Below are 26,849 nucleotides of genomic sequence, written 5' to 3' on the forward strand. Positions count from 1 at the left end.
AATTAACCCATCAACATCGTTTGTCACTGTCTTGTTTAATCTGTACAACAGACTCCAAACACTGATCATTTCTTTATAGTGTACAGTATAGAATTGAGTTCAACTTTCTCCAATATAAACACCTAACAACACCGAAGACGGTGAACTCTGATGATTTAAACAGACATTGTGTGTTTCAGTGCTATGATGTGGATTCTCATCTTACTAACTTCAGTTTTTAGTAAGTTTTTTTTTAAAGATCTGTGGCGCCGATTCTTAAATGATTGATAGGTTTAAGATGAAGAAATCTGCCGAGTAGGAAAGCGTAAGACGGAATCTTTACGTTCAGAAAGCATGTATTCTACTGAGCGAAGAAGTCTGTAGGATGCGGACTATATAAAGGCACGGACATGTATATATTACTTAAAATCGATTTCAAATTTTACATTTTAACGCTGTTTATACAACAAAACCTAATTATACGGCTTCGGGTACCGCGTTCTAAATTTATTTGTCTTTCTCTCTTCAAATGTGTCGAAAATATTATTAAATTGTTACCCCTGACTGGTAAACGCTACCATCATATAGGGGCTTTATAAAATTCACAGCATTCAACCTAAGGTGCGGATTTGACATAAATGTATAATATTTTACTTCTGATTTTAGAGCAGGTGCATTGAGTGACCTAAATAGGCATTTGAAAGTATAACAGGTACTTTTCTTGTTTAAGACATTTAAACTGTTATATATGTATAGAAAATGGTGTGTATTAAGCTAGTAAATGTTGCTTTAAATGCTCTGCAACTGTTCGTTTGCATGCGTTCATTATTAGGGTTGCTCCATATAAAGCACCAATGAAAGTGCCACTTGAGGGTGCATGCAAGCGGAAGAGCCCTGGGATTGCTTGTCACGCTTCACTGAGCAAATGATCTTGCAAAGGAAAGTGTCTTTTACACCGAGACAAACTGCCATTTCCACCCAGCGCTCGCCAGCGTCACTCTCACTTTCAGGATCAATAGAAATCGCGGTGGCCAGAGAAGCTTATACCTGAAGGGGGGAAATTGAAGAAATCGATTCCAAGAAGCCATCGACTGACATTGGTAAATGAAAGCTGGATTTGTGTCTGTGTGTAGATGCGTACTCTGTGTGTGCGTGTGTGTGTGTGTGTGAATATCTTATATGAGGCGGGGTTACAGATTTCTTGCCATAAACCTTCTTTCGGTCCTGATCATCATTCAGGTTTTAAATATATAGGCTAAATTCTGATAGTGTCCCAAATGATTTTAATGATAATAGAAAAATATAGTTTAAAAAAAACGAAGAATCGCTCAAGATACTACTACCAGCATCCCTTTGGATGGGGACTTGTTTGTTTAATCAAATATCTTCAAAAATCAATTACCGATATGATAAAACAATTATTCTTTCTTATAATGCAGTCGTGTCCGGTATAATTAAGTCGCGATTATTCAGCCACGGTTAAGAACTGCAGCTTGAATATAATTTCAATAATACAAGCAGCTGTTAGGTCCTGATTTTTTTTATTTTAAATGACTTAAAGCAATCCGAACAGTAACTAATGGCGGTCGTTGATTAAGGGCAAAAAAAATTGTTCTTTTAACATGATATTATCAGTGATGGTCGGGGGGGAAAGGGCCGGAACTAACAGGCAGACAGATGGACAGACAATGGGGGATCAGCCTCTGTGAACTGATACGCATCAAATCAACAGTCCCTTGACTTTCCCCTCATACACAATGGAAGAGAGAGAGAGACGCATTCACCCACATCGCATATACTTTTGTGAGCGTTTAGACCAGTCGGTATGCCAGTTGCTATTAGATCTCTGCGAATGGGCACCTAATAGTGTCGTCCATCATCTAGTTTACATGTTTGAAGCCACGGACAGACATTGCAACTTGGCAGCAAGTTCTGGATTTCTACAGTTGTCTTTTCAAACAGTGGCTATTCAGCGGGGGAAATATTCCTATTTAGATTGCTTCCAACAGTCTGAAGCATTCTCTGTGGTAGAACTGAAGATAATTATGTTGATCTTGGCGTCTTCATGTCAAATTGATTTTGCACGCGTGTCACTTGGTATTGTGAAATAAAAGACAGATTCGAGTTCGCTGCAAGGAAGATGAGAGGAATGAATGAACAGTAAATACGGTACCATGCTTCCAAGTGTCACTAGACTCAGAGTGAGACCCCGAGAAGTTATTTCACATTGAGCCGAGAGAGCAGAGGTGCGAAACGGTTTGAATAGACCTGCTTCGCGCGGTTGGGAGTCAGAAATAGAGAAACCTTAATGTCACAATCAGTCAGCTTCTAACCCAACAGAAGACCAAGGGGATCAAAACGTGAATAAAATGTCAAACCTGATCATCAGAATTATCGGCAACGGTTAAAATACCTTTGCGTTTTATTAAAAAATATACATCCTTGCTAATCTATGTCACCAGCCTTGTCACCGTTGAATGTCTTAGACATAGTCATCCAACACCAGCTCTCGGATCATTAGTTTTCGCATCAATTAATTTAGGTATCAGCTCTGTACAATGCCCATGATAAAATCTTTAGAAAGCGCTTCAGATCATAAGGGGTCGGTCCGAATCGTCACAAATTATCAACATCGCTTCGCCTGATCAGCACAATAACAGCAATTTCAAGGAAGATTAGATAAAATCATATAGACTACAATTACAGTAACAAGAATGAAAAATGGTTGATAACTTTGTCACAGCAGCACTGGGCGGTTGGCCCATTTCCCCGGTACATTCTTTCGGGAGCACAAAGTACAATTAATTCAACAACTACCACGAATTTTTTTTTTACGGATTTGCAAGATGTTTAACCTTCAAGCAGTTATGCAATCAATGCATTTATTTTTTAATTTTATGGTAATATTTTCTTGTAATTAATATTTATCATACCAAGTACTTCATTAAAATAACCAATTATATCTCTCATTGATAAGTCTCCCTTATGATTCATCCTAATGCCTGAAATTACGTCGTTTTTGAAACCTTATTCAGAATGAAGAATAGGCTATAGTTAACGAGATGTATCAAATTTTCATATCATTTACAATGTTTAACTCCATTACGTATGTGTATGTATTGATTTTATGTGTCTCCTGCATTATAAATACATAAAAGAAGATGCATGAAAATCTATTTTATGGTTATTTTTCTGTATTTCCACAACGTGAACCTAACTTTATTTTCTGATACTGTTTTGCACCAACAGTGCACGCATGTTTAACTTTCTGAGGAAATGATTACTGGAAGTTATGAAGTAGAATCAATTATGACAGGACGAGGTAGAAAATGTGCCGAGGCAACATATGTTATTTCTACAAAATGCACTTTTAAATAGTTGTCGCGAAGCTCAGATTTCACCCTTCACAGCTTGAGTGCTCGTGAAAACTTGCATCGGGGGCACCAATACTGCTCTTCTGCACGGCAAGGGCTCGGCATTTTAAAATAATCACTTAGGCTCAGTCGGTAGCACTCTTGGCCTTTGAGTCAGAAGGTTGTGGGTTCAAGTCCCACTCCAGAGACTCCAGCACAAAATCCAGGCTGACACTCCAGTGCAGTGCTGAGGGAGTGCTGCACTGTCGGAGGTGCTGTCTTTCGGATGAGACGTTAAACCGAGGCCCCGTCTGCTCTCTCAAGTGGACGTAAAATATCCCATGGCACGATTTCGAAGAAGAGTTCTCCTGGCCAATATTTATCCCTCAACCAACATCACTAAAATAGATTATCTGGTCATTATCACATTGCTGTTTGTGGGAGCTTGCTGTGTGCAAATTGGCTGCCGCGTTTCCTACATTACAACAGTGACTACACTTCAAAACAGTACTTCATTGGCTGTAAAGCGCTTTGTTATTTAAATGCAAGTCTTTCTTTTTTTAATAGTTACAGATGCAATGTTTCAAGCAGATATATTCGTTGTGATGAAATTGTTTATTACAGAACAAGGTGGAGTTGTCGCTATTCGTGCATTGCGAACATTGCCTACCTTTCACCAACACAGAACACCTTAGGTGACTTTTGGACTGTATACAATGTACTGCGATGGTACACTCGCACCATAAACTCCGAGTAATTCAACTGTTCTATCTTGTCTGTCACAGGTGAATTATGGAACTTACCCCTTTCTCTAAGGGACTATGGGCAGGTGACAACAAATTTCTACATCATCACTTCACTGACATATTAACCAGCGTGCACATTACCCGGGAGATCCCCGAGGACGCGATCTTCGGTCCCTGCATCCTCCAGAACACTTTTTATGACACAATTGCTTTCATTGCTTTGAAATCTTCAGACCGGAGAAGCGTCCCCTACGTGTTCAGGGTAAGAGACCTTTATTTAGAAGTTTCACATGGCGAGTTATCTGCCAATGACACGTGAGGAAACATCAAACCAGACCTTGACTAGATGAATTCACAGTTTCTCTAAAGTTAAGCTTAAGAGGAAGATCAAATTTTTTTAGGGACGAAACTATGTGATGTCGGTAAAAATGAAACCTTCAAAACCTTTTTTGCAATAAAGATGACGGACAATTCCCGTTCAATAGTAGGGTCCTATCGCAGAAGTGATTGAGATGTATTTTGCATTAAATTTATCAAAGCTAATGGCTAATACATTTTTTTTTTAAAAAGCTCCACAAAATATTTATGGGATACGAAAAAGTTATTTAAACGCTCCGTTAAAGGTTTTTTTTGACATTTAGGTGGATGCAACTGCGATGAATAGCTCTACCGATGGGCTGTCCTGGCTGAGACTCGTGCAAGCGGCGAACAACACCAAGGAGCAGAATTTGGAGGCGTATCTGAAGAGTGGCCAACTATACTACCGCTCCACGCGGCGGATCGGCAAAGACGAGGAGCTGTTCGTGTGGTATGACAGGGAGCTCTCCACACTGCTCGGCTTCACCGACATTAAAACTCGAGCTGGCTCCAATAGTGAGTACATAGAAACATAGAAGAAAGGAGCAGGAGTAGGCCATTCGGCCCCTCGAGCCTGTTCCACCATTTAATGCGATCATGGCTGATCATCCAAGTTCAGTACCCTGTCCCTGCTTTCTCCCCAGATCCCTTGATCCCTTTAGCCTTAAGAAATATATCCAACTCCTTCTTGAATATATTTAATGAACTGGCCTCCACTGCCTTCTGTGGTAGAGAATTCCACAGGTTCACCACTCTCTGGGTGAAGAAATTCCTCCTCATCTCAGTCCTAAATAGCTTACCCCTTATCCTTGGACTGTGACCCCTGGTTCTGGACTCCCCAGCCATCGGGAACATCCTGCATCTAGTCTGTCTAGTCCTGTTAGAATTTTATAAGTTTCAATGAGATCCCCTCTCATTCTTCTAAACTCCAGCGAGTACAAGCCCAATCAACCCAATCTCTCCTCATACGTCATAGGTAACCATGGCACCAGCAAGTGTAGGCCGGCAGTGGTCAAACTGAAAAAGAGCCACGTAATTTACCCCCTCAACTAAGGTGTCGTTTAAATTTGTTTTGATTTCTGCACCAAGCTAGATAAACGTGGCTGGTCACTTAAAATGAACAAGGCAAGTAGATTAATGAACGGCTGACGTCCCATCACAGGCCAATGCATGGATGATATCTCCTTAATGAATGAGATGTATTGAAGCATTAAAAAAAAAAAAATTTGCACAATGTACCTTTAGTAACAGGCGTTGCTTTTGAAAGGGTCAACTTAATCGAGGCAAATGTGTTTAAAATAACATACTGAGAAAGGGAAATAAGACGTAGACTCGCAAACGTATACGGAGCTGTTAAGAGAAACGTAGAAAATGCATTCTGACAGTCTCAGATCAGATCTCAATGGACAGGAGACCTTGGTGCAAAATCAAAATCGCCGAATTTAGCACTAATTGGCATTGATTGTGCAGCGCAAGCCCACGGGGGAATGAATATGTCACACTTAACAGTATTAGGTGCTCTTCTGACATCTGGGGTTGAAGGGCATGGCTCGGAAATCCAGAGAGGCTTTGCACTGCAGCCAGTCCAAGACCCTACCTTGCTGATGTCACTGGGTGAAATAGGTATCCCGAGTACTGCATCCTCAAGGGCACAATTAACAAATGCTTTCGCCCATTTCAGATTTGTTTGACCAACTCGAGAGAAGACCAACCTCCAAGAATCCAATCGCTGAGAGTCGTTCTTTAAAACATATTTTCAAAATATCAAAGTGAATGAAAGAACCAAAAATGTAATATTAACCGTGTAAAATGTGCACACTTAGTCTTTCAAAATGTTATAAAATCCAGTTCCTTTTAGCTTTAGTATCTTTTGCCAACACTATTCATTTGTAAAATAGGATATAGGGATAACATTGCTGTACTGTAAGATGTTTTGAGGAAAATATGATCAACCTAGACCACATTTATTGTTTATTCTGTTAAATGTTATTGCTCTATAATATATTTCTTCCAAATCGCAGAGAATAAGGCGGATCTGAGTAGCTCCACGTCTATGCAAAGCGACACCATTATTCATGGTCTGCTTGAAAGGACGCGGAACACTACTGTCAATGCGTGTCTGTGTCCATCGGCAGCATGAACTGCACAGACCTTTCAGCTTAGGGTTAAAAAGTGCTTGCATTTGTTAATTAGTACCGCCGAATGTTTTTATTAACTGTCATTTGAATTAGACAAGTCAACAGTAAATAGGCAAACAGTCATGTGTTGGTATCACATACGTTTAGCTCTTAAATGTCCCAGCTATACACAAGTTCAAAGCTTTGTGACCGCCTCCGGTTTTGATATCACTGCCCGCTGTACTTTAAATAACGAATTGTTGTCAGGGCATATTTTATTGTTCTGTAACTAGGGCCATCGAGCGTGCTGATCTTCTCACCCCTGAGTCAGAAGGTCGTGGGTCCAAGTCCCACTCCAGAGTCTTGAGCACACAATCTAGGCTGAGGCACTAGTGGAGTATTGAGGGAGTGCTGCACCGTTGGAAGTTCCATCTTTTGGCTGAAACGTTATCTGAGGTCACAGTTAAAGATCCCATGGCACTATTTTGAAGAAGGGCAGAGGAGTTCTTCCTGGTGTCCTGGGTAACATTTATCCATTAACCAATATCACTAAAACAGATTATCTGGTCATTATCTCATTGCTGTTTGTGGGAGCTTGCTGTGTGCAAATTGGCTGCCGAGTTTCCTACATTACAACAGTGACTCCACTTCAAAAAGTACTCCATTGGCTGTAAAGCGCTTTGGGACATCTTGAGGTCATGAACAGCCTACAAGGTTTTATTTTTCTTTGTTAAGTAAATATTAATATAATGGAATGGATGTAGAAGTAAGTTGTTAATCGCATTTTATTGTTTTTGTTAGCTTTCAGGTGCGGAGACTGTGATCAGGAATTGAAGTATGAAAATCCATATTTGGCCCATGTTCGATTCCTGTGCGGCAAGAGGAAAGACTATCTCGCATGGAGAGATTTTCAAGCTCTTGGCATTGGTCACAATGGTCTGTTTAAAGACCCATACACGAGCACAGAGGTCAAAGATAAGGACAGAGTTACCAACTTTCACAGGATTGCCCATGATCTGGAGCACTCTAAGAGAAAGTCTGCCGTGCAGGACGAGGGGCGATCCTCGGCGGGAAAGAATGCCAGCAAGAGGAAGCAAGAAGGCGCCGAGGACAACAACATCAGGAAAACGGTTTTATTAGAAAAAACAAATCATTTAGCCTGCGACCAGGGCGGCATTTCGAAAGAAGACCCAAACGTTTGCCCGGCGCTTGCAGTTTCCGTTTGGAAACTTAATTCTGATAAGTATTTATTGAAGAAAGATTCCTCGGAGCATAAAACAAGTGCGTTTACTGAGGTTCGACGACCGCGAGAGAAGAGCAAAGCTGACAAAGCAGAGGGGAATGCGAAAGACAGTGCCCCTGACCTGACCAGGAAGGTCGGTCTAAGAACAGACGTGGTTCTCAGTTCCACCGGGAGCGCCTTCTCCTCGGTCTTGCCTTCAGGTGCCAGAGAAGAACAGAAAAGTGCGTTCTGTCAACCAAACAGACGACCAGCAGAAGGGTCTTCTATGCTTCTGGCCCATGCACTCCATGCTTCCACTGAGTGCGCTCGGGATTTACCTGATTCTCTCGCTTCCAGTCACCTCCTGGGCCACTCTAATCTGTTGGGGTCCAAATTCATCAGCACTGATCTTGGCAATTCTCATATATTACACACGAGTGTCACAACCAACAGCCCATTTTTATACAGCACGGACATGTGGCCAAAGCCGGTTGGAGTACAACTGCAATCCACATCCTCACTGACTCTGCTCCCATCGTCCTATACGTCTTTCGGGGTGTCCGCTCAGAACTGGTGCGCCAAGTGCAACGCTTCCTTTCGCATGACTTCTGACCTGGTGTTTCACATGAGGTCCCACCACAAAAAAGAATACGCAACCGACTACCTGAGTAAGAGAAGAAGGGAGGAAAAATTGACATGTCCGATCTGTAATGAATTCTTTAGGGAGCGCCATCATCTATCGCGGCACATGACATCTCACAACTGAGATTCTGGATTAAAATTGAAAGAAGTGAACTTTGAAGTCATTCGCCGGCGGTCTGATTACAAACTGGAACGGCGTCCATTCAGTCGGTTCGGATGAGAGTGAACTAGTCTTACTGGCCCAGAACAGTGTTAAAACCGGCAGCCTAAGCACCCTAAATGTCTACAATGATATTGCAAACATCTGATTTATTCAAAACGAGCAATAGAAATGGGGGGTTACAAAGTGTCGCCAATGCAATCAAAGTTGCATTTTCAGAACAAACAGTTTGATTTGCCTGTGAATTAAATGCACTTAAGTACAAACATTGCATGGAACAACCACTTCAACATAGTAATGTACAATAAAACATTCCTGTTTTTGAAACACTGTTAACTTAGTGCAACGACCATGGAATCTGCAGCTGATAAAGTGATCTTCAATTTAAGTTTCTTTTCGTTTGGATAATTACTTTTGAAAATACAGTGTACATATCTGCAATTTACTCGTTACAAAATATGTCTTCATTCTTGTATTTCAGCCGCGTTGATGAATTGCACAGTTTGCCATTATGCAAGCACAATATGGAGGCTGCACACAAAGTCAATTTCCACAGCAGCTTTCTAAATTATTCAGTGTGTTGCTGATCATCTGTTCGAACAGATTCTCACGATTGCGTTTAAACCGCCATATAAACACATGACTAATTAGTCTTGAAAACTGGTCTAATTCATGCAGTACTCTCGGCCACTGTGAAAGGTTTGTGAAAAGATCTGGGCAGCTAGACCAATGGTGTTTAATGTACAGAGAAGGACAAGCCATTGTGCTGTCGATGTGTTTGAATAGAGACTAAAGCAACAATGATAGTGAACGATAGACAAGTCCAGAAAAAAACCGTATACATACATTCATTAAAGGCAACACTATTTCTGTCAATCATTCAGATCATACCAAAAGGAAAAGGGCACAGAAGGACTTTATTGGGTGGTTGATAGATGAGGAGGCGCTTGCTCGGGACGCTCTTTGTTTCACCAGCTAAGTTAAGGGTCATTCAGGATTAGTGCCGGCTGTGGCTCAGTGAGTAGCACACTCACCTCTGAGTGAGAAAGTTGTGGGTTCATGGACCCACTCCAGAGTCTTGAGCACATAATCCTGGCTGGCAGTGCTGAGGGAGTGCTGCACTGTCGGAGGTGAGACGTTAAATCAAGGTCCCCTCTGCTCTCTCAGGTGGACGTAAAAGACCCCATGGCACTATTTCGAAGAAGAGCAGGGGAGTCCTGGCCAATATTTATCCCTCAACCAACATAACAAAAACGGATGATCTGGTCATTATCACATTGCTGTTTGTGGGAGCTTGCTGTGCGCAAATTGGCTGCCGCGTTTCCCACATTACAACAGTGACTCCACTCCAAAAGTACTTCACTGGCTGTAAAGCGCTTTGAGACGTCCGGTGGTCGTGAAAGGCGCTATATAAATGTAAGTTTTTCTTTTAGTGTTGTAGATGTTTGCATATCAGGCGAATTCAGTGCTAACAATTGAAATTCTGATAGTGCTCTCTTTCATTAGCTGTTGCTGTACATTTGGTGGATTGCAGTTTGGAGAAGCCACATAGTTATTATTTCCAGGTTTTAGGAGTTCACTTATGATCGGCCATTCAGTTGGTCACAGGTCTCATGGCTGTGCCGGATTTTGTGTGGCAATTTGAATCGAAATCCAAGCGATGGTTATTGAGGGATTTATCAACTCCCAATTACAAAGGCAACCCTTTTTGCTTTCCTGGCGGCCAAAATGCATCGGAACAGAAATGGTGGTGCTTCTTTCAGTTCAGCATTGAAACGCATGGCTTTGTGGATACCGTGTAAATATTCCTTAGTATCAGAAGGGCGCAAATGATACCACACGCTGATCAGGAATCGTGACTGGCGCCGAAGAAATGGCCACCTTTAGCTTCGAGATCGACCAGTCAGCCTGTTTGGAGAAAATTATACTGATTTTTCCACAAAAGCGCAATATATTCCGAATAGTTAACCACAAGAGCCATTGAAAGAAAGAACTTGCATTTATGTAGCGCCTTTCACATCCCAAAGCGCTTTGAAGCCCATTGAGTACTTTTCGAAGTGTAGCCACGGTTGTAATGTAGGAAAGTTAACGAGTAGCAGATCAACTCAGGAGGAAGGGAAAATATCGTGGGACTGTGGTGAACCAAACTCATTGTGTGCACTAATTTCCTAAAGCAGAATTTGTTTGTTTTCAGCTGTGAGTGAAAACCTTTGGTCAGAATTGCCTGGGCCGCTCCGAGTGCCCATTTCAGAAACACATCAGCATTCGCAGTAAAGCTTTCGGTTTGTCTCTGACATTGTGAAAGTCCCCCGAGATCTTCCACAATTCAAGGAGGTCTTCACAATTCAACTTCATTGTGGCTACCATTTACTCATATCTAGCTGAGCCAACCCGGAGGCTGATGTGGCCCAATATTATTTACCAGTGAACGGTGGAATGACACACGGCCATCACTATTCACAAACAGAAAGTGGGAGGGGGAAAAAAAGACTTGCATTTATATAGCGCCGCTCACGACCTCAGGACGTTCCAAAGCACTTTACAGCCAATGAAGTACTTTTTGAAGTGTAGTCACTGTTGTAATGTAGGAAGGAGGAGCGTAAACACTGGCTGTGGTGTATTTACATAAGACCATAAGAATTAGGAGCAGGAGTAGGCCATACGGCCCCTCAAGCTTGCTCTTCCATTTAATAAGATCATGGCTGATCATCCACCTCAACTCCACTTTTCCGCTCGATCCCCATATCCCTTGATCCCCCTAGAGTCCAGAAATCTATCGATCTCAGCCTTGAATATATTCAACCACTCAGCATCCACAGATCTCTGGGGTAGAGAATTCCAAAGATTCACAACCCTCTGAGTGAAGAAATTCCTCCTCATCTCAACCTTAAATGGCCGACCCCTTATCCTGAGACTGTGACCCTGTGTTGTAGACACTCCAGCCAGGGGAACCAGCCTCTCAGCATCTACCCTGTCAATCCCCATCATGAATCTTTATCCGTTTCAAAGCGATCACCTCTCATTCTTCTAAACTCCAGAGAGTATAGGCCCATGTGTGTAGAATCATACATTAGCTGCATTGTTACAACGTAGCAATAAAGGGCACAGGAACAACTATCAGTGATACTGAATGTGCTTGGAAATCGAGCTGCTCTCTACATTTTTCGTGAATTGAGCTGTAATTCTATTACCTAGTGGAGCTCCCGTGGTATTACTGGCAGGTTAAGGAGGAGATAAGGCACTGGGCGCTGTGTTCCCCACCCCCCGCCCTCCCAAAACTGTTTGGATTGCCTGGGACCTAACTGGATTACTGGGGAATAAGGCCGAGCGAGGGAAGCAGAGCTGGAACACAGTCAACGCAGAGACGGGCTCGGGAGGTCCCGGCATCTCCCCATCAAGTCGCTGTAAATGAGAGTCGCAGGCAATCTCTATTTTATTTCGAAGAACGCAAAACAATCCGCAATGTTTAAAGCAGCACTTGTTAAAAGCAGCACTTGTTAAAAGCTAAAGCAGGTGCTGGTAATCAGAAATAAAAACAGAAAAGGCTGGACACGCTCAGCCGGTCAAGCAGCATCTGTGGCCAAAGGTTCGACCTGAAACGTTAACTATATTGTCTCTCTCCACTTGTTAAAAAGCTTCCTGACTCTCATCTCGGGTGAGGACGTCCGTGGAGATTGCAACCTGATTGGCCAATATTTACTGCAATATGATTGGGCTGAACATTTTAGGGAGAATGTTTTTGTACAATATGATTGGTGGATAACAAGAGCAGAAAATAACGAATTCGAAAGGAGAAAAATACATTGAACCGATGTGAAAGAGCTTTGTATCTCCGAATAAGCCCGACATGTTTACAATGGACATTCTGTTCACAACGTTGACAACAAGCACATAACATTTTATTATTCCGATAGACTATTAAAGAACAGCGAATACTTTAGAATGGTATTTACTTTGTGCCTGAATTTGAAATGGGTCTGCATCGGAAAATGTAGCTATAAATGCCAATTATATGATTGATTCCAGCATCCAGCACCATCTTTTCTCTTGTGTATTACAAAATACTGTTTAGGAACACTCAGTTTCTATAATCACTGTTCACTGAGGAAATTGATCGTTTTATTTTACAGTTTTGTTTCTAGTTATTACTGATCTTCTTCGAAAACAGTGGAACATTGTGGATTTTATTTGGGTTATGTCCCCGGAAGATGCCGCGTTTGCAGTTTAATAAGAGGAGGAATGTCGAAGTTAAGGGCATCGTGATGCTCACTGACACGGAAGTAGCAGTGTTCATTTTCTGCTCCGACTCCCGGGCACAGTGTAGCCACGAGGAGCCACTCTCCCTCCAGACCAGTTGGTACCAGATGCAGTATAATTCCAGGTCAGTGCTGAGCCGCATTTTAAAAGTGGACAAATCACCTTAAAAAACAACCTCGGACCATCTGGCCGAGATGATCCAGCGATGTGTTACTTTAACCCGGAGGAACTACCCAGCTTATTAAAGCACGAAGGATCAATTATACCAACGTCTTTCCAAATTTTCAATTTCAGAGTATTAAAGGGATTATTTTGTCCAGTTATTTGCAATTCTTTAAGGTCAAGATTCTTTTCTTTAGATTTTGATCCAACGTGTGTTCATCCAGAGCCAATAGATTCTATAATTGATACTAAAAGAATAAAACTCTAGATACCATTTTAAAGATCATTGAGTTTGTATTATCTGGAATAATAGAAATTAAATTTTGTTTAACCCGGACATTGATTAACAAACCAGAGCAGATCGTCGCTTTTTGGTAAACATTCTCCACATCTTTCTTGATTTTTAAACGGTTTATTGTATTAATCCTTGCCGATTCACACAAAGTGTCCTCGAAATTATAGTGACGTTTCCCCTGAAGTATTACACGATATTCCTTGACGAGAAAATGAAGATAATGGGACAATCATCCAAACTATAAGAAAGCAACTGATAAACTAGAAACAGTTACATCAAATACAACACAATCAATGTTCACAGCCACGTACAAACAAGGCAGACAAGATGAGGGTAGTCAACTGTGCCACACAGTCTGGAACTACATTCGAAGTCGGGAAGCACTCTTTTCAGTAACACACGTTAGACAGACATTTTTATTAAAACATATTTGAACTTTTGGAGAAGAGTTTTGAAAGGATAGTGATTTATTATTTCACCGTGGCTGGTATTAGCTGAGAAGTGAGACTAGGACTATATCCAACTTGTGCCCATAGACTGACAATTGCATTCTCACCCTTTGACCCTATTCGAATGACAGAATCAGCTATCTGTACTTCACTACATGTGCTGAAGCTATGGGGCGGGGTGGTGGGGGAGTAGATTAGGAACGTCCATGCAAGTGACTTCGCAAAATCTCCTTGGCTTTCTCCAGCGCTGTTCCAGCAGGTACCTCGAGGTGGGGTGTGACTCCCGTCCCTTCCCAGGAGGCTCCGCCCGGGCTGGAAGACCTGACGGTCGGGATGGTCAGGTACAGGTTGGTGTCGTCCACATGATAGGTTTGTGGAGGGTGGCATCCGCCGCTGGTCACCTCGCCCACAACCAGGGCCCTTCCCAATCTCTTCAGGACGAAGACGAATTCCTCGGCCGCCCCTGAAGTGAGGTTGCTCGTGAGGAGAATTAACTCCCTTTTAGAGCCATACCGCTTCCCTTAAACAAAAAAACAAACAGAACACCAATTACAAGGGGTTGTGGCAAAAGCTAGTAAAGTCGCGCATTCTGAAACAAATCTGTTACCTGCTACCCGTGGGATGGTCCATATTTCGGAGGTTGTATCAGTAGATCTGTTGTAAATGGTATCTAGAAGCACCGGGTTCCCATCGTCAAAGAAATAGGAACACAGGGCTGGGATAGAAGATGTAGGTCCTCCAATGTTGTACCTGCGTCACATAAGACGCGTCTGCATTAGTTAAACTTGGAAAAGTATTAGATTTTTCGGAGCATATTAAACTAGCAATCAGAATAATTTATAGATGGGGAGTGAGGAACTGAGCAGATATCTGACTGATAGACACCAGTGGACTGCTGTTCACTCCTTTATACTCAAAAGTCAAGGCTGCTTTTACACCATAACCTAATGAAACATCAGAATGATCCTTCCCTAACTCAGTTTGCGCATTGAATGATTGACTCCAAACTGGATAGCGTGTGTACCTCGGCGGACAATCGCTTGCTTCAACCATATACAGATTTACGTTTGCCTGGTGGGGACAGAAGATATTGATCATCTTATGGTGGCTCCCTCGCAATATTTTTGATGGACTAGAAATGACAATCATGGAGTTAGTTGAATTTTGCATACTTGTACCAATTGATTACCATCCACTTGCCCGGATGAGGGCAGCTCCAACAACACTCAAGAAGCTCGACACCATCCAGGACAAAGCAGCCCACTTGATTGGCACCCCATCCACCACCATGTCTGCAGTGTGTACCATCTACAAGATTCACTGCAGCAACTCGCCAAGGCTTCTTCGGCAGCACCTCCCAAACCCGCAACCTCTTCCACCTAGAAGGACAAGGGCAGCAGGCGCATGGGAACACCACCACCTCCAAGTTCCCCTCCAAGTCACACAGCATCCTGACTTAGAAGTATATCGCCGATCCTTCATCGTCGCTGGGTCAAAATCCTGGAACTCCCTCCCTAACAGCACTGAGGGAGTACCTTCACCAAACAGACTGCAGCGGTTCAAGAAAGCAGCTCACCACCACCTTCTCAAGGGCAACTACGGATGGGCAATAAATGCTGGCCTTGCCAGCGACGCCCAGATCCCATAAGCGAATAAAAAAAAGAAAATACAAATGTGTCTTTTAAAGAAGGAAAATGTAACCTAAGATCTTTTGTACTGTATGTTGCAATTATTTGATTACTTTGATTTATCTGTAATCAGCTTTTTAAAAATACATATTTAAAAAATTTTGATGGAAAGATATTTCTATATAAAGAAAAACTTGAAATTGAATTTAATTTTGATCGATGCAGAAAACTCAGCTGGCATGTTTCCAGTTTGTAAAATGAAGTCGGACTATACACAGTTAGATTTGCCTTTTGTCACAGGACACCATAGTAGCAATGTCATTTCCCAATGCAACAGCTGCAAACACAAATCCTGTTGCACTGCCCTTCCGGTCAAGTGACACGATAGGAAAACTTTCATTGCAAGACGTGTGTGTATCTACTCTTCCTGTCACATAATGCAACAACCATCAAACCAACAGTTTCACCTTGACCATTGGTAAATAATCAAAATGACATTCACTATAGTTGCATAACAGAACAGCATCTCACCCAAGCAATTTTAGTACAATAGCACCTGTAACCGTGTGACATTAGGATACAATTATCTCCACACTGCCTGTTGAATGCATTTGATAAAATGTATTTGCTAAGATTATATAACACATGATTTTAGGTTTCTTACTGCAACATGAGGACAGCGATTTACAGTTTTCAAGAACGAAAGACTTGCATTTATATAATGCCTTTCACGGCCACTGGACGTCTCAAAGCGCTTTACAGCCAATGAAGTACTTTCGAAGTGGAGTCATTGTTGTAATGTGGGAAACACAGCAGCCAATTTGCGCACAGCAATCTCCCACAAACAGCAACAGGCAGGGCCTCGGTTTAACGCCTCATCCAAAAGACGGCACCTCTGACAGTACAGCACTCCCTCAGCACTGTACTGGAGAGTCAGCCTAGACTTATGTGCTTAAGTCCCTGGATTAAATAGATAGAATTGTTGAATTTAATTCTCAAAACATCAGTAAAACTCTCAGATTACCAAGTATTAAAAAAAGTTTTCTGGTAATATAACCTTTTTAAAATTAATTCATGGGATGTGGGCGTTACTGGCAAGGCCAGCATTTATTGCCTATCCCTAATTGTCCTTGGGAAGGTGGTGGTGAGCTGCCATTTCAGAGGGCAATTAAGAGTCAACCACGTTGGTGTGGCTCTGGAGTCACATATAGGCCAAAATGGGTAAGGACGGCAGATTTACTTCACTAAAGGACATTAGTGAACCAAATGGAATTTTACAACAACCCAATAGTTTCATGGTCACCATTACTGATACTAGCTTTTTTTTAAATTCCAGATTTATTTAATTAACTGAATTTAAATTCCACAGCTGCCATGGTGGGATTTGAACTAACTAAACAGATCATTAGTCCAGGCCACTAGGATTACTAGTCCAGTAACATAATCACTATGCCAGCAGACAGAGATGTATTTCAGCCAATCAATCTGAGCTGGATTTGAACTAAGAGCCCCAGAATCGAAAGACCAATGTCTAACTCACTATATCATCCAGTGTCCTGAAATATTTGATTCACATTGCTCAGCCATTGTAATATATCAATTGCCATATTTTTATCACCCTTTACTTTCTGAAGCTGGAAGCTGGATGTCAGAACGTCTTGAAAATGTTCCTATAATTTAGTATCCCTGATATCAGTTAGCCATTGTTAATGTTTTACTGCTGGGAAGACACATGTGTCTTGCCTGTGTGCCCAACTAACAGTAACGTTAAAATACATAATTTGTCAGCAGTGCAGGTAAGTTTAAAATTAAAAAAATGTTGGTCCCTTAGAGGATGAGACCGGGAAATTAATGGTGGGAAACATGGAGATGGCAAAAACGCTGAACAAATATTTTGTATCAGTCTTTACGGTAGAGGACACTAAGAATATCCCAACACTGGACAAACAGGGGGCTCTGGGGGGGAGGAGCTAAATACAATTAAAATCACTAAGGAAGTGGTACTTGGTAAAACAATGGGACTTAAGGTGGATAAATCCCCTGGACCTGATGGCTTACATCCCAGGGTCTTGAGGGAAATGGCGGTAGGGATTGTGGATGCATTGGTAATAATTTTCCAAAACTCCCTGGACTCAGCAAAGGTCCCGGCAGATTGGAAAACTGCTAATGTAACACCCTTATTTAAAAAGGGTAGTAGGCAGAAGGCTGGAAACTATAGACCTGTTAGCCTAACATCTGTGGTTGGTAAAATTTTAGAGTCCATTATTAAGGAGACAGTAACAGGACATTTGGATAAACATAATTTAATAGGACAAACTCAGCATGGTTTCATGAAGGGGAAGTCATGTTTGACAAATTTGCTTGAGTTCTTTGAGAAAGTAACATACAGGGTCAATAAAGGGGAACCAATGGACGTAGTGTATTTAGACTTCCAAAAGGCATTTGACAAGGTGCCACACAAAAGATTATTGCTCAAGATAAAAAATCACGGGATTGGGGGTAATATTCTGGCGTGGGTGGAGGATTGGCTCTCTAACAGAAAGCAGAGAGTTGGGATAAATGGTTCATTCTCAGACTGGCAATCAGTAACTAGTGGTGTTCCGCAGGGGTCAGTGCTGGGTCCCCAACTCTTTACAATCTATATTAACGATTTGGAGGAGGGGACCGAGTGTAACATATCAAAGTTTGCAGATGATACAAAGATGGGAGGGAAAGTAGTGAGTGAGGAGGACATAAAAAACCTGCAAAGGGACAGATAGGCTAAGTAACTGGGCAGAGATTTGGCAGATGGAATACAATACTGGAAAGTGTGAGGTTGTGTACTTTGGCAGGAAAAATCATAGAGCAAGTTATTATCTTAATGGCAAGAAACTGGAAAGTACTGTAGTACAAAGGGATCTGGGGGTCCTGGTGCACGAAACTCAAAAAGTTAGTATGCAGGTGCAGCAAGTGATCAAGAAGGCCAATGGAATGTTGGCTTTTATTGCTAGGGGGATAGAATAGAAAAACAGAGAGTTTTGCTGCAGTTGTACAAGGTATTGGTGAGACCGCACCTGGAATACGGCATACAGTTTTGGTGTCCATACTTAAGAAAAGACATACTTGCGCTCGAGTCAGTACAAAGAAGGTTCACTTGGTTAATTCCGCGGATGAAGGGGTGGACATATGATGAGAGGTTGAGTAGATTGGGACTCTACTCATTGGAGTTCAGAAGAATGAGAGGCGATCTTATTGAAACATATAAGATTGTGAAGGGTGAGGATGTTCCCAATGATGGGTGAAACTAGAACTAGGGGGCATAATCTTAGAATAAGGGGCTGCTCCTTCAAAACTGAGATGAGGAGAAACTTCCTCACTCAGAGGGTAGTAGGTTTGTGGAATTTGCTGCCCCAGAAAGCTGTGGAAGCTACATCATTAAATAAATTTAAAACAGAAATAGATAGTTTCCTAGAAGTAAAGGGAATTAAGGGATATGGGGAGCGGGCAGGAATTTGGACATGAGTCTAGGTTCGGAATGGTCGTGGCCCTGTGGGTAGTGGAGCGGGCCCAGGGGCCGTGTAGCCTGGTTCTGCTCCTACTTCTTGTGTTCTAATTCTGTTAGATTTCAGGAGATGGTTTTATTGCTGTTCCTGGCTGGGGTGGAGATCGCCTTTACAGAAGGTAAGTACTGTAGAAAATATAGGGACAGAGTGATCTCCTGGATGAGTTTCGATCGCCTAGATGGGTCGGAGAGGAATTTCCCAGATTTTTTCTCCCAAATTGGCCATTGTTTTTTTTAAATCTGGTTTTTCGCCTCTCCCAGGAGATCACATGGGTTTGGGTGGGATGGAGAGTGATAGTATATTTGAGGTTAGGATCAGATCAGCCATGATCTTATTGAATGGTGGAGCAGGCTCGAGGGGCCGATTGGCCTACTCCTGCTCCTATTTCTTATGTTCTTATGTTCTTAAACTTATTTATCTGATATAATGAATGGCCAAGGTATATTACAGATCACCCACACATTTGTGGCTTGTATCGGTACACTATTTAAGTATTAGCTAGACCCACACCAACTGTAGACAGCACATATATCCATAACTACTCTCCTTTTATTCCCTAGGGGAAAGAATGAATTATGGTGCATTTCTGCATTGGAGATCACTGCAGAACCTGTGGGCAAATATTTTGGAAGTACTGTACTGTATTGTTAGAGCATTACAGTCATTATTTATTTTGCAATATCTGTGTTACTGCACATGGCATTAACAAAGGTTGCACCCAGGTGAGTACTGCTATTTTTACATTGACAAGACATTCTTTTGTTTGCTATTCCATACTTTCAGTTGCTAGAAATTACAGCCCTTTAGCAAGGTTATTGAAACATGTCTAGTTGACATTGGAACATAGGAACAGGAGTAGGCCATTTAGCACCTCAAGCCTGTGTTGAGATCATGGCTGATCTGTGACCTAACTCCATATACCTGCCTTTGCCCCATATACCTTAATACCTTTGGTTAACAAAAATCTATCAATCACGGATTTAAAATTAACAATAGACCTAGCATTAATTGCCATTTGCAGAAGAGAGTTCCAAACTTCTAACACACTTTGCTTTTGAAGTATTTCCTAACTTCACTCCTGAAAGGCCTGTCTCAAATTTTTGGACAATATCCTCTAGTTCTAGACTCCCCAACCAGCGGAAATAATTTCTATCTACCCTATCAGTTCCCCTTAATATCTTGAAAACCAATCAAATCACCCTTAACCTTCTAAATTCCGGGGAATACAACCCTAGTTTGTGTAATCTCTCCTTGTAATTTAACCCTTGGAGTCTAGGTATCATTCTGGTAAATCTATGCTGCACTCCCTCCATGGCCAATATATCCTTCCTAAGGTGTGGTGCCTTTGTTACCTCTAGACTTGACTGTTACAATGCACTCCTGCTGGCCTACAATGTTCTACGTTATATAAACTGGAGGTCATCCAATACTTGGCTGTCTGTGTCCTAACTCGCACCAAGTCCCGTTCACCCATCACCCCTGAGCTCGTTGACCTACATTGGCTCCCGGTTAAGCAACTCCTCGATTTTATAATTTTCATCCTTGTTTTCAAAACCCACCATGGCCTCAACCCTCCCTATCTCTGTAATCTCCTCCAGCCCACAACCCTCTGAGGTATCTGTGCTCCTCTAATTCTGGCCTCTTGAGCATCCCTGATTATAATCGCTGTGCCTTCAGCTGCCTTGGCCCTAAGGTCTGGAATTCCCTCCCTAAACATCTCTGCCTTTCAACCTCTGTTTCCTCCTTTAAGCCGCTCCTTAAAACCCACCTCTTTGACCAAGCTATTAGTCATCTGCCCTAATTTCTCCTAATGTGGCTCAGTGTCAAATTTTTGTCTTGTAACTGCTGTGAAATGCCTTGGGACATCTTACTATGCTAAAGATGCTATATAAATACAAGTTGTTGTTGTTGTTGCCCAGAACTGCTCACAATACTCCAGGTGTGGTGTAACCAAGGCTTTGTATAGCTGTAGCATAACTTCTACCCAATTGTATTCTAGTCCTCTAGATATAAAGGCTAGAATTCCATTAGCCTATTTTCTGTACCTTTCCATGATATTTTAATGATCTATGTACATGGACCCCCAAGTCTCTTTGGAGCTTCACTATTTCTAGCTTTTCACCATTTAGAAAGTACTCTGTTCTATCCTTTGTAGGTCCAAAGTAGACGACTTCACATTTGCCTACATTGAAATCCATTTGCCACAGTTTTGCCCTTTTGCTTAATCTACTAATATCTCTGTGTAATGTTATGCTCTTCAGCAAATTAAATCCTCTACAAAGCAAACCTCGACACTAATGGGCAACTGAACATGCTGAGAATGTAGATGCCATTTGCAAATAGTGTGTTTGGAAGACTTGGCCACTGGGACAAGCATTTTTTGTTCTTGTCATTTGACTCCATTTGCTGTGCACTGACTCCGCTGCCTTAAATATTCTCCCTGTGTGATTCTGCTTCTCATTTATATATCTATTTCACCCCCCACCCCCACCCACCTTACACACACACACAAAACATCATTGGTCGCTTTTGCTCTAGTGGTGCAAATATCTGGGAATGCTATTGAGGGGCGGGCCTTTCTCAACTTCACTCATGATGGAGAAAAAACTTTAACTTAGTGGCCCAGGGGGTGGGGGGGGGGGGCGGGGTGGGGGGAGGGTAATTGGTGAAAAGCACAGAAAGGTTAGGAAGTAGAAGGAATAGGAGAGAAATGAAGGGGGAAGAGTTCACGTTTGGAGGTGCAGGAGCATTGGAACAGGTGGGATCAGAGAAAAAGAATGAGTGAAAGGGGCAAATACTGAATAAACACCATTTTATGTATTCATTATTATTTCTTTTCTAGGAGTTCTTTCACATTATTGTAACTATAAGTCAAGTGCATTTGCTTTACAGGGAGGTTGCAGTTATAGTGTAAATAAAGCCTGAATTTGGAGTCACGGCCCATCCTGACACTGACAAAAGCCAAGAGAAACTCCCTGCAGGAGATGGTCTCACTTTGGTTAACTTCAGTGTCCCTTTGGGCCTTCACACCCGATTTACGCCACACAAGTTTAGTCTGGATGTGAAGCATGTAACAGCTTCACATAGATCCTAAACTTGTAGTGTGAATGCAGTGTAAATCGCAAAGTTTGCCTCTGCTTTCTGTGCCATCTAACGGTTCATATACCGGAGTCCTCCAAGGATGATGGCATAGCTGTGAATCTGGCATTTGTGATTATGGGAGAAAAAACAAACTGCAGTAGTGTGCACACCTTTAATCGATGCCACAAGAGGAGATCCTATAGTTACCTGAGAAAGTCATAGCAAATCACAGAATCATACAGCACAGAGGGAGGCCATTCGACCCATCGCGCCTTTGTTGGCTCTTTGAAAGAGCTCTCCAATTAGCCCCAATTGTAATCCGCCCTGGTTTGCTTGGGGTAAACCAAGATAGATTAACGAGATGTCTTCGAGTAACTATAGCTTGGCAGCAAGACTTTTGATTGGTTTGGAGTATCTTTGACCCCTGGCATCTGATCAGTACGTGCAATGTTTATGGCCTGCAGAGGAGACTCAAACACCTTATTACTACAGGCCAAGGCTTAGCTACGTGACATATCTAACATTTGAAGACCATTCGAGTGCCCAGGTGACTCCAATACAATCGCCATTAGATGTTGGCAGCGCACAACACGCAGCAGAAGGAACCTTTTAGGCAATCAAGGGGATTTGGAATAAATGCAACACTGCACATTACCAATATTAACGGCTGGCCAACATTACAGCGTACCTTACCTAAGATCCACAATCAGCGCGATGGTGTTTGCAATTTTATTCCATACATGCTTCACCATTAAATCTGATACTTGTGTAATCAGTTCAATGTCACCGAACATGTCGAATCGGAGGTAGCCGATAGTATTCTCAAACACCCTCGTTTGGAAAGAAAATTTGATTAAGTCCTCAAACATCTCAGGGGGTGGAATCTAGAAAAAGGACATATAAATAAGACTGTAATTAATATACTCACATACCGAGTAGATTGCTAGTCTAATTTTCTTAAACTGATGCATGTTTTATTTCGGATTAGAATGTTTCTGGAGAATGGAGTAAACCTACCGGCATCGGGACTACACCGGGAATATGGTCCTTTGAGTTTTCGGGGATATGCGCTACCTTGAGATGTTTATCGCCGGACAGTTTCTGAAGGTCCTCTGTTAATTTCTGAGCCAGTTCATCCTCAGACTTAATGATATTGTACTTCCCCTCATTGACTAGTTTAGCGATCTGCCCAGCTACCCCGGCACCGGTTTCAGCAAAGGCGTAGTTATCAGCGATCAGCTTTCCGGCTGTTCGGACAATCCATGGCATTTTGACACGAAGCTCGATGATGCCAAGTGCAACATCCATGGCTTCGTTGGCTTGGACCATAACGTGCGGTTCAGCTCCAGAAACGCTCCATACCTTTCCAGTGATGGCGCTCAGGACCACTTGATTGGGAATAGATAGATAGAGATTGCTATTTTCTATCCTGTATGTGCCTACAGACAAGGCGCCTCCAATAGTTGGCTCCCCTATGACTGTTGCCCTTTCCAAGTCTTTCATTGCTCTTGTGAATGCCTCTGCGGCAGAACCTGTAATGTGACTGGTTAAGATGTAGATATCCTTAGGAGGGGTGTATCTTTGGCCCAGTACCTTAGGGATTGTCCATATTTCTGAACTAGACAATGAAGAGCGGTCAAACACTGTGTAAAGATGACGGACAGGCTCGGGGCTAAAAAAGTAAGAGCATAAAATTGGAATGGCAGTTGAATATCCACCAATGTTGTATCTCATGTCAATAATCAAAGTGTCTGTATTGACCAGTTTGTTCCACACTTGGTCTAGTAATTGCGGGCCAATAACCTTGATGATTTCTGCGTCGGCCATCATGTCAAATCGTAAGTACCCTATATTGTTTGGTAGCACTTCCACTTTGAAAAGGGCATGAATGATGTAGCTGAGCTCTTCAGGCGAGGGGATTTTGTCAGCATGGTCTTCCAGGACATTAGGTTCGGTGTCGCTGTAGAAAACGTGAAGCCGATGATCACCAGAAGTCTCCTTAATGTCCGAGGTCAACTGAGAAGCCAACGACTCATAATCTACAACGGAACGATACAGACCTTCCAAGTACTTTGAATTGAGCACTGTGCTGACCTCGGCAGCCACCTCTGGGATGGCATAGTGGACCTTCAGAAGATTCCCTGCATATTCCACCAGCTCAAACACCTCAGCGTGGAACATGACAATATCCTTCGTCTTGTCCAACGCCTCTTCCGCTAATATTATTGCATCAGGTACCACTCCGCCGCCTAACCAATAATCCCCATTATTATCTAAGAAATTTATGAAGGGGATAGTAATGACTAAATTGGTAGGTTCTATTTGAAATGATCCGGAGTGAAGTAAGGTGCCAGATGTGATCTCCCCAATCACTGTGGCCCTGCTCAATGATTGCATTAGGTAGGCAAATTCTTCAGCTGCGGAGGCAGTACGATGACTGGTGAGCACATAGACGCCTTTCTTTGACCCGTAAGGGTTTCCTTCCAAATTAGGAAGAGTGCAGAAGTCTTTAGTGGTGTTGGTCAGCCTGTTATACACAGTGAAAAAGCGAACGGGTGGTGCTTGATCTTGGAAATGTGAAAGCAACACAGGTAGGGCGTCCGAATTGCCACCTATGTTGTACCTAAGGTCTATTATTAAATTATCAGTGTCCTCAATCGGTTCCCACACTTTCTTAACTATGTATGGGGTTAGTTTTATCAGCACAGAATCATCTGGAAACTCATCGAATCTTAAGTATCCTATATTGCCTGGCAAAATCTCCACTTGGAACACGGTGTCCACCAGATGCTGGAGGAGAGTGGCATCATTTGGCAAATCCACAGCAGGGCCACGTTCTATGGTGAGTGGGGGTTCTGATCTTACACTAATCATTAGTCGTGGATCCGCACAGATGGTCTGGAGCTCATAGTTAAGTTTGGCTGCCAGGTCTTGCTCTGAAATCACAGACAAGTGAGCAACCTTTGAAACCTGGTGGGCCAGGGCCGGCACATGGTCCACGAAGGAGTAATAGGTGTCCAGCAGTTCAACCACTCTCCGGATGACATTGGGCATCGCCTTCCTGACAGCCAGAATAGATGTCGCTTCCTCCAGTGCGAGGTCTGCATTCACCTGCACACAAGGGAACACCCCGTTCACTTCCCAACTTTGCCCGGTGATGGGACTGATGGACCTGGACAGTGGAACCGTGATGAAGAAGTCTGATAACCCAATGCGGAACTTCTGGATGTTCAGCGACCCACCCGCTGTCCTCTCGCCCACCAACAGACCCCGGTCTAAGTGCTTCAGAATGTACGCCACATCTTCAGCCACCCCCTGGGTGTTTTTGCTGATCAGCACCAACAGATCTTTATCCTTGCCGTATCTATCGCCCAAAAGACCGGGAAGGGTCCATATATCCTTGGTGGAGTTGGTCGGACGGTCGTAAATAGAGTCGATGTGGATTTCAGGCGTTGCTTCGCAAAAGTAAGAGATGACGAAGGGAATCCCGGAGACCTTCCCGCTACCACTGTATCGGAGATCCAGAATCAACGCGTCGGTGTTGAGGATGTATTTCCAAACTGTGTCCAAAAGAGCTGGGCCAACCACTTTGACGATGCCCTCCTCAATAATGTGGTCAATTCTTAAGTAACCCACGTTGCTTTCTAAAATTTCGAATTTGATTGAGTGCTGGACCAGAGACATGAACATCTCCGGGCTCGGGGGAGGGAGATCCACCGGTTTAGAGGAAGAGGTCCCGGGTTCGTAGGAGACCAGCAGCCGAGGGTCGTTCAAAGCCGCCTGGACCCCGGCGGTCAACATTTCGGCCAGAGCTTGGGGGTCGGTGACGTGCAGGATCTCTCCGTTCTGATTGACTTGTCCGATGGCTTCTTTCATCCCGACCAGGTTTTCTGGGAAACAGTACATGTCCAGAAGGACTTCGGCCATGTCCAACATCAGCGTTGACTGGAACACCTCGCCGCTGGGCGCATGGCTCCACAGTAACAGGGCCAGCCAAAAGCAGGCGCTCCTGGCCATGCTTCTCCGGCAAAGCAAAAAGCCCCCAGTATCTCAGCGATAGGGACCTGAAGCAACTCTCCTCGCCGTACAGTCTGAAGTGAAGGCAGACTGTCAGCCAGCCTTAAATCCCGAGACACCGGATGAACCAGATTACAGCCATTCACTGTCGTTGGACGTTTAATCTCATTAGAATGGAGTTCATCAGCAGAGCACCGTACACCCTGGCCTTTTAATAAAGTGCTAAGTCAAAAATAACGTTTGCAAACAGTGACGCAAGTACCCGATTTCTGAGGGGTTGATAAGTTGGAACTCTAGCCCCGAATGTCAAGTCAGTAGAGGGTCAGAAAAGAGTCCTATCAGAACCTGTAGAATCTGTGCTGTGGTCAATAGCGCAGACTCAAGCATTTAGAGTTCATATTTATTGATTCTTCAGACTATAAGAAATCAATGCAGACTCAGAATGCGAATTAGGGTGGAATAAATAGCTTATTAAGGACCTTGCTATTCTGATATTAATTCTCTTTCGGTTCGAACTGCTACTTTGACATTAGCCCCTGTAAAATTGCATTGTATAACGCGGAGGCTACTGAGCAGCAGCCTTGTGGCTCCTCTGTTCGCGGTGCTTTTTATACATACAGAATAAAAGCTGCCCTGGCTAAGTGTTCCCACTGCACAATGTCACTGAAATCTGTTGTGACTGTAATCCCCCGCACAATATGTGATTAACTTTTTAACACCACCGAGCAACATATGGCCCGGTCTTACCACCGGGCTCAGCCAATGGGAGGCGCTTGCTGTCTGGGGCCTGTGGTACCGACATTGCTGATCGCTTTAGCAGCCATCAGCTCGGGTCAGTGTAA

The 26,849-nt window shown here is 43.0% G+C and overlaps 2 protein-coding genes across 2 annotated transcripts; one reads left to right on the top strand and one right to left on the bottom strand.

The window, feature by feature from the left end:
* The first annotated feature begins 790 nt into the window (after window positions 1–790).
* znf488 (zinc finger protein 488) lies at window positions 791–8,964 on the top strand. Its single transcript, XM_085970348.1, has 4 exons — window positions 791–1,079; window positions 4,118–4,340; window positions 4,720–4,951; window positions 7,354–8,964. Exons 2-4 carry the CDS (start codon window positions 4,125–4,127, stop codon window positions 8,538–8,540), a joined length of 1,635 nt encoding a protein of 544 aa, XP_085826474.1. The 5' UTR covers window positions 791–1,079; window positions 4,118–4,124; the 3' UTR covers window positions 8,541–8,964.
* Window positions 8,965–13,387: 4,423 nt separating this feature from the next.
* Window positions 13,388–26,594, bottom strand: LOC147098536 (retinol-binding protein 3-like). Its single transcript, XM_085970349.1, has 4 exons — window positions 23,008–26,594; window positions 22,684–22,874; window positions 14,347–14,489; window positions 13,388–14,259 (listed from the first exon to the last, which is right to left on the bottom strand). The coding sequence occupies exons 1-4, from the start codon at window positions 26,005–26,007 to the stop codon at window positions 13,934–13,936; spliced, it is 3,660 nt and encodes a 1,219-aa protein (XP_085826475.1). The 5' UTR covers window positions 26,008–26,594; the 3' UTR covers window positions 13,388–13,933.
* Between the last annotated feature and the right edge of the window lie 255 nt (window positions 26,595–26,849).

This window comes from Somniosus microcephalus, chromosome 29 (assembly GCF_052327205.1).
Source record: "Somniosus microcephalus isolate GS21.2 chromosome 29, FLI_Smic_1.0, whole genome shotgun sequence".
Classification (NCBI taxonomy): domain Eukaryota; kingdom Metazoa; phylum Chordata; class Chondrichthyes; order Squaliformes; family Somniosidae; genus Somniosus; species Somniosus microcephalus.

What these genes read in the sequence shown, in the direction of transcription:
- znf488 (XM_085970348.1), top strand. Translation starts at nt 4,125, where the DNA reads ATGGAACTTACCCCTTTCTCTAAGGGACTATGGGCAGGTGACAACAAA. An exon ending in GCGTCCCCTACGTGTTCAGG is followed by an intron (nt 4,341 to 4,719) that starts GTAAGAGACCTT and finishes TTTGACATTTAG; the next exon opens with GTGGATGCAACTGCGATGAA. An exon ending in AACTCGAGCTGGCTCCAATA is followed by an intron (nt 4,952 to 7,353) that starts GTGAGTACATAG and finishes TGTTTTTGTTAG; the next exon opens with CTTTCAGGTGCGGAGACTGT.
- LOC147098536 (XM_085970349.1), bottom strand. Translation starts at nt 26,007, where the DNA reads ATGGCCAGGAGCGCCTGCTTTTGGCTGGCCCTGTTACTGTGGAGCCAT. An exon ending in CCGGTGTAGTCCCGATGCCG is followed by an intron (nt 22,875 to 23,007) that starts GTAGGTTTACTC and finishes TCCTTTTTCTAG; the next exon opens with ATTCCACCCCCTGAGATGTT. An exon ending in GCGCTGATTGTGGATCTTAG is followed by an intron (nt 14,490 to 22,683) that starts GTAAGGTACGCT and finishes TATGTGACGCAG; the next exon opens with GTACAACATTGGAGGACCTA.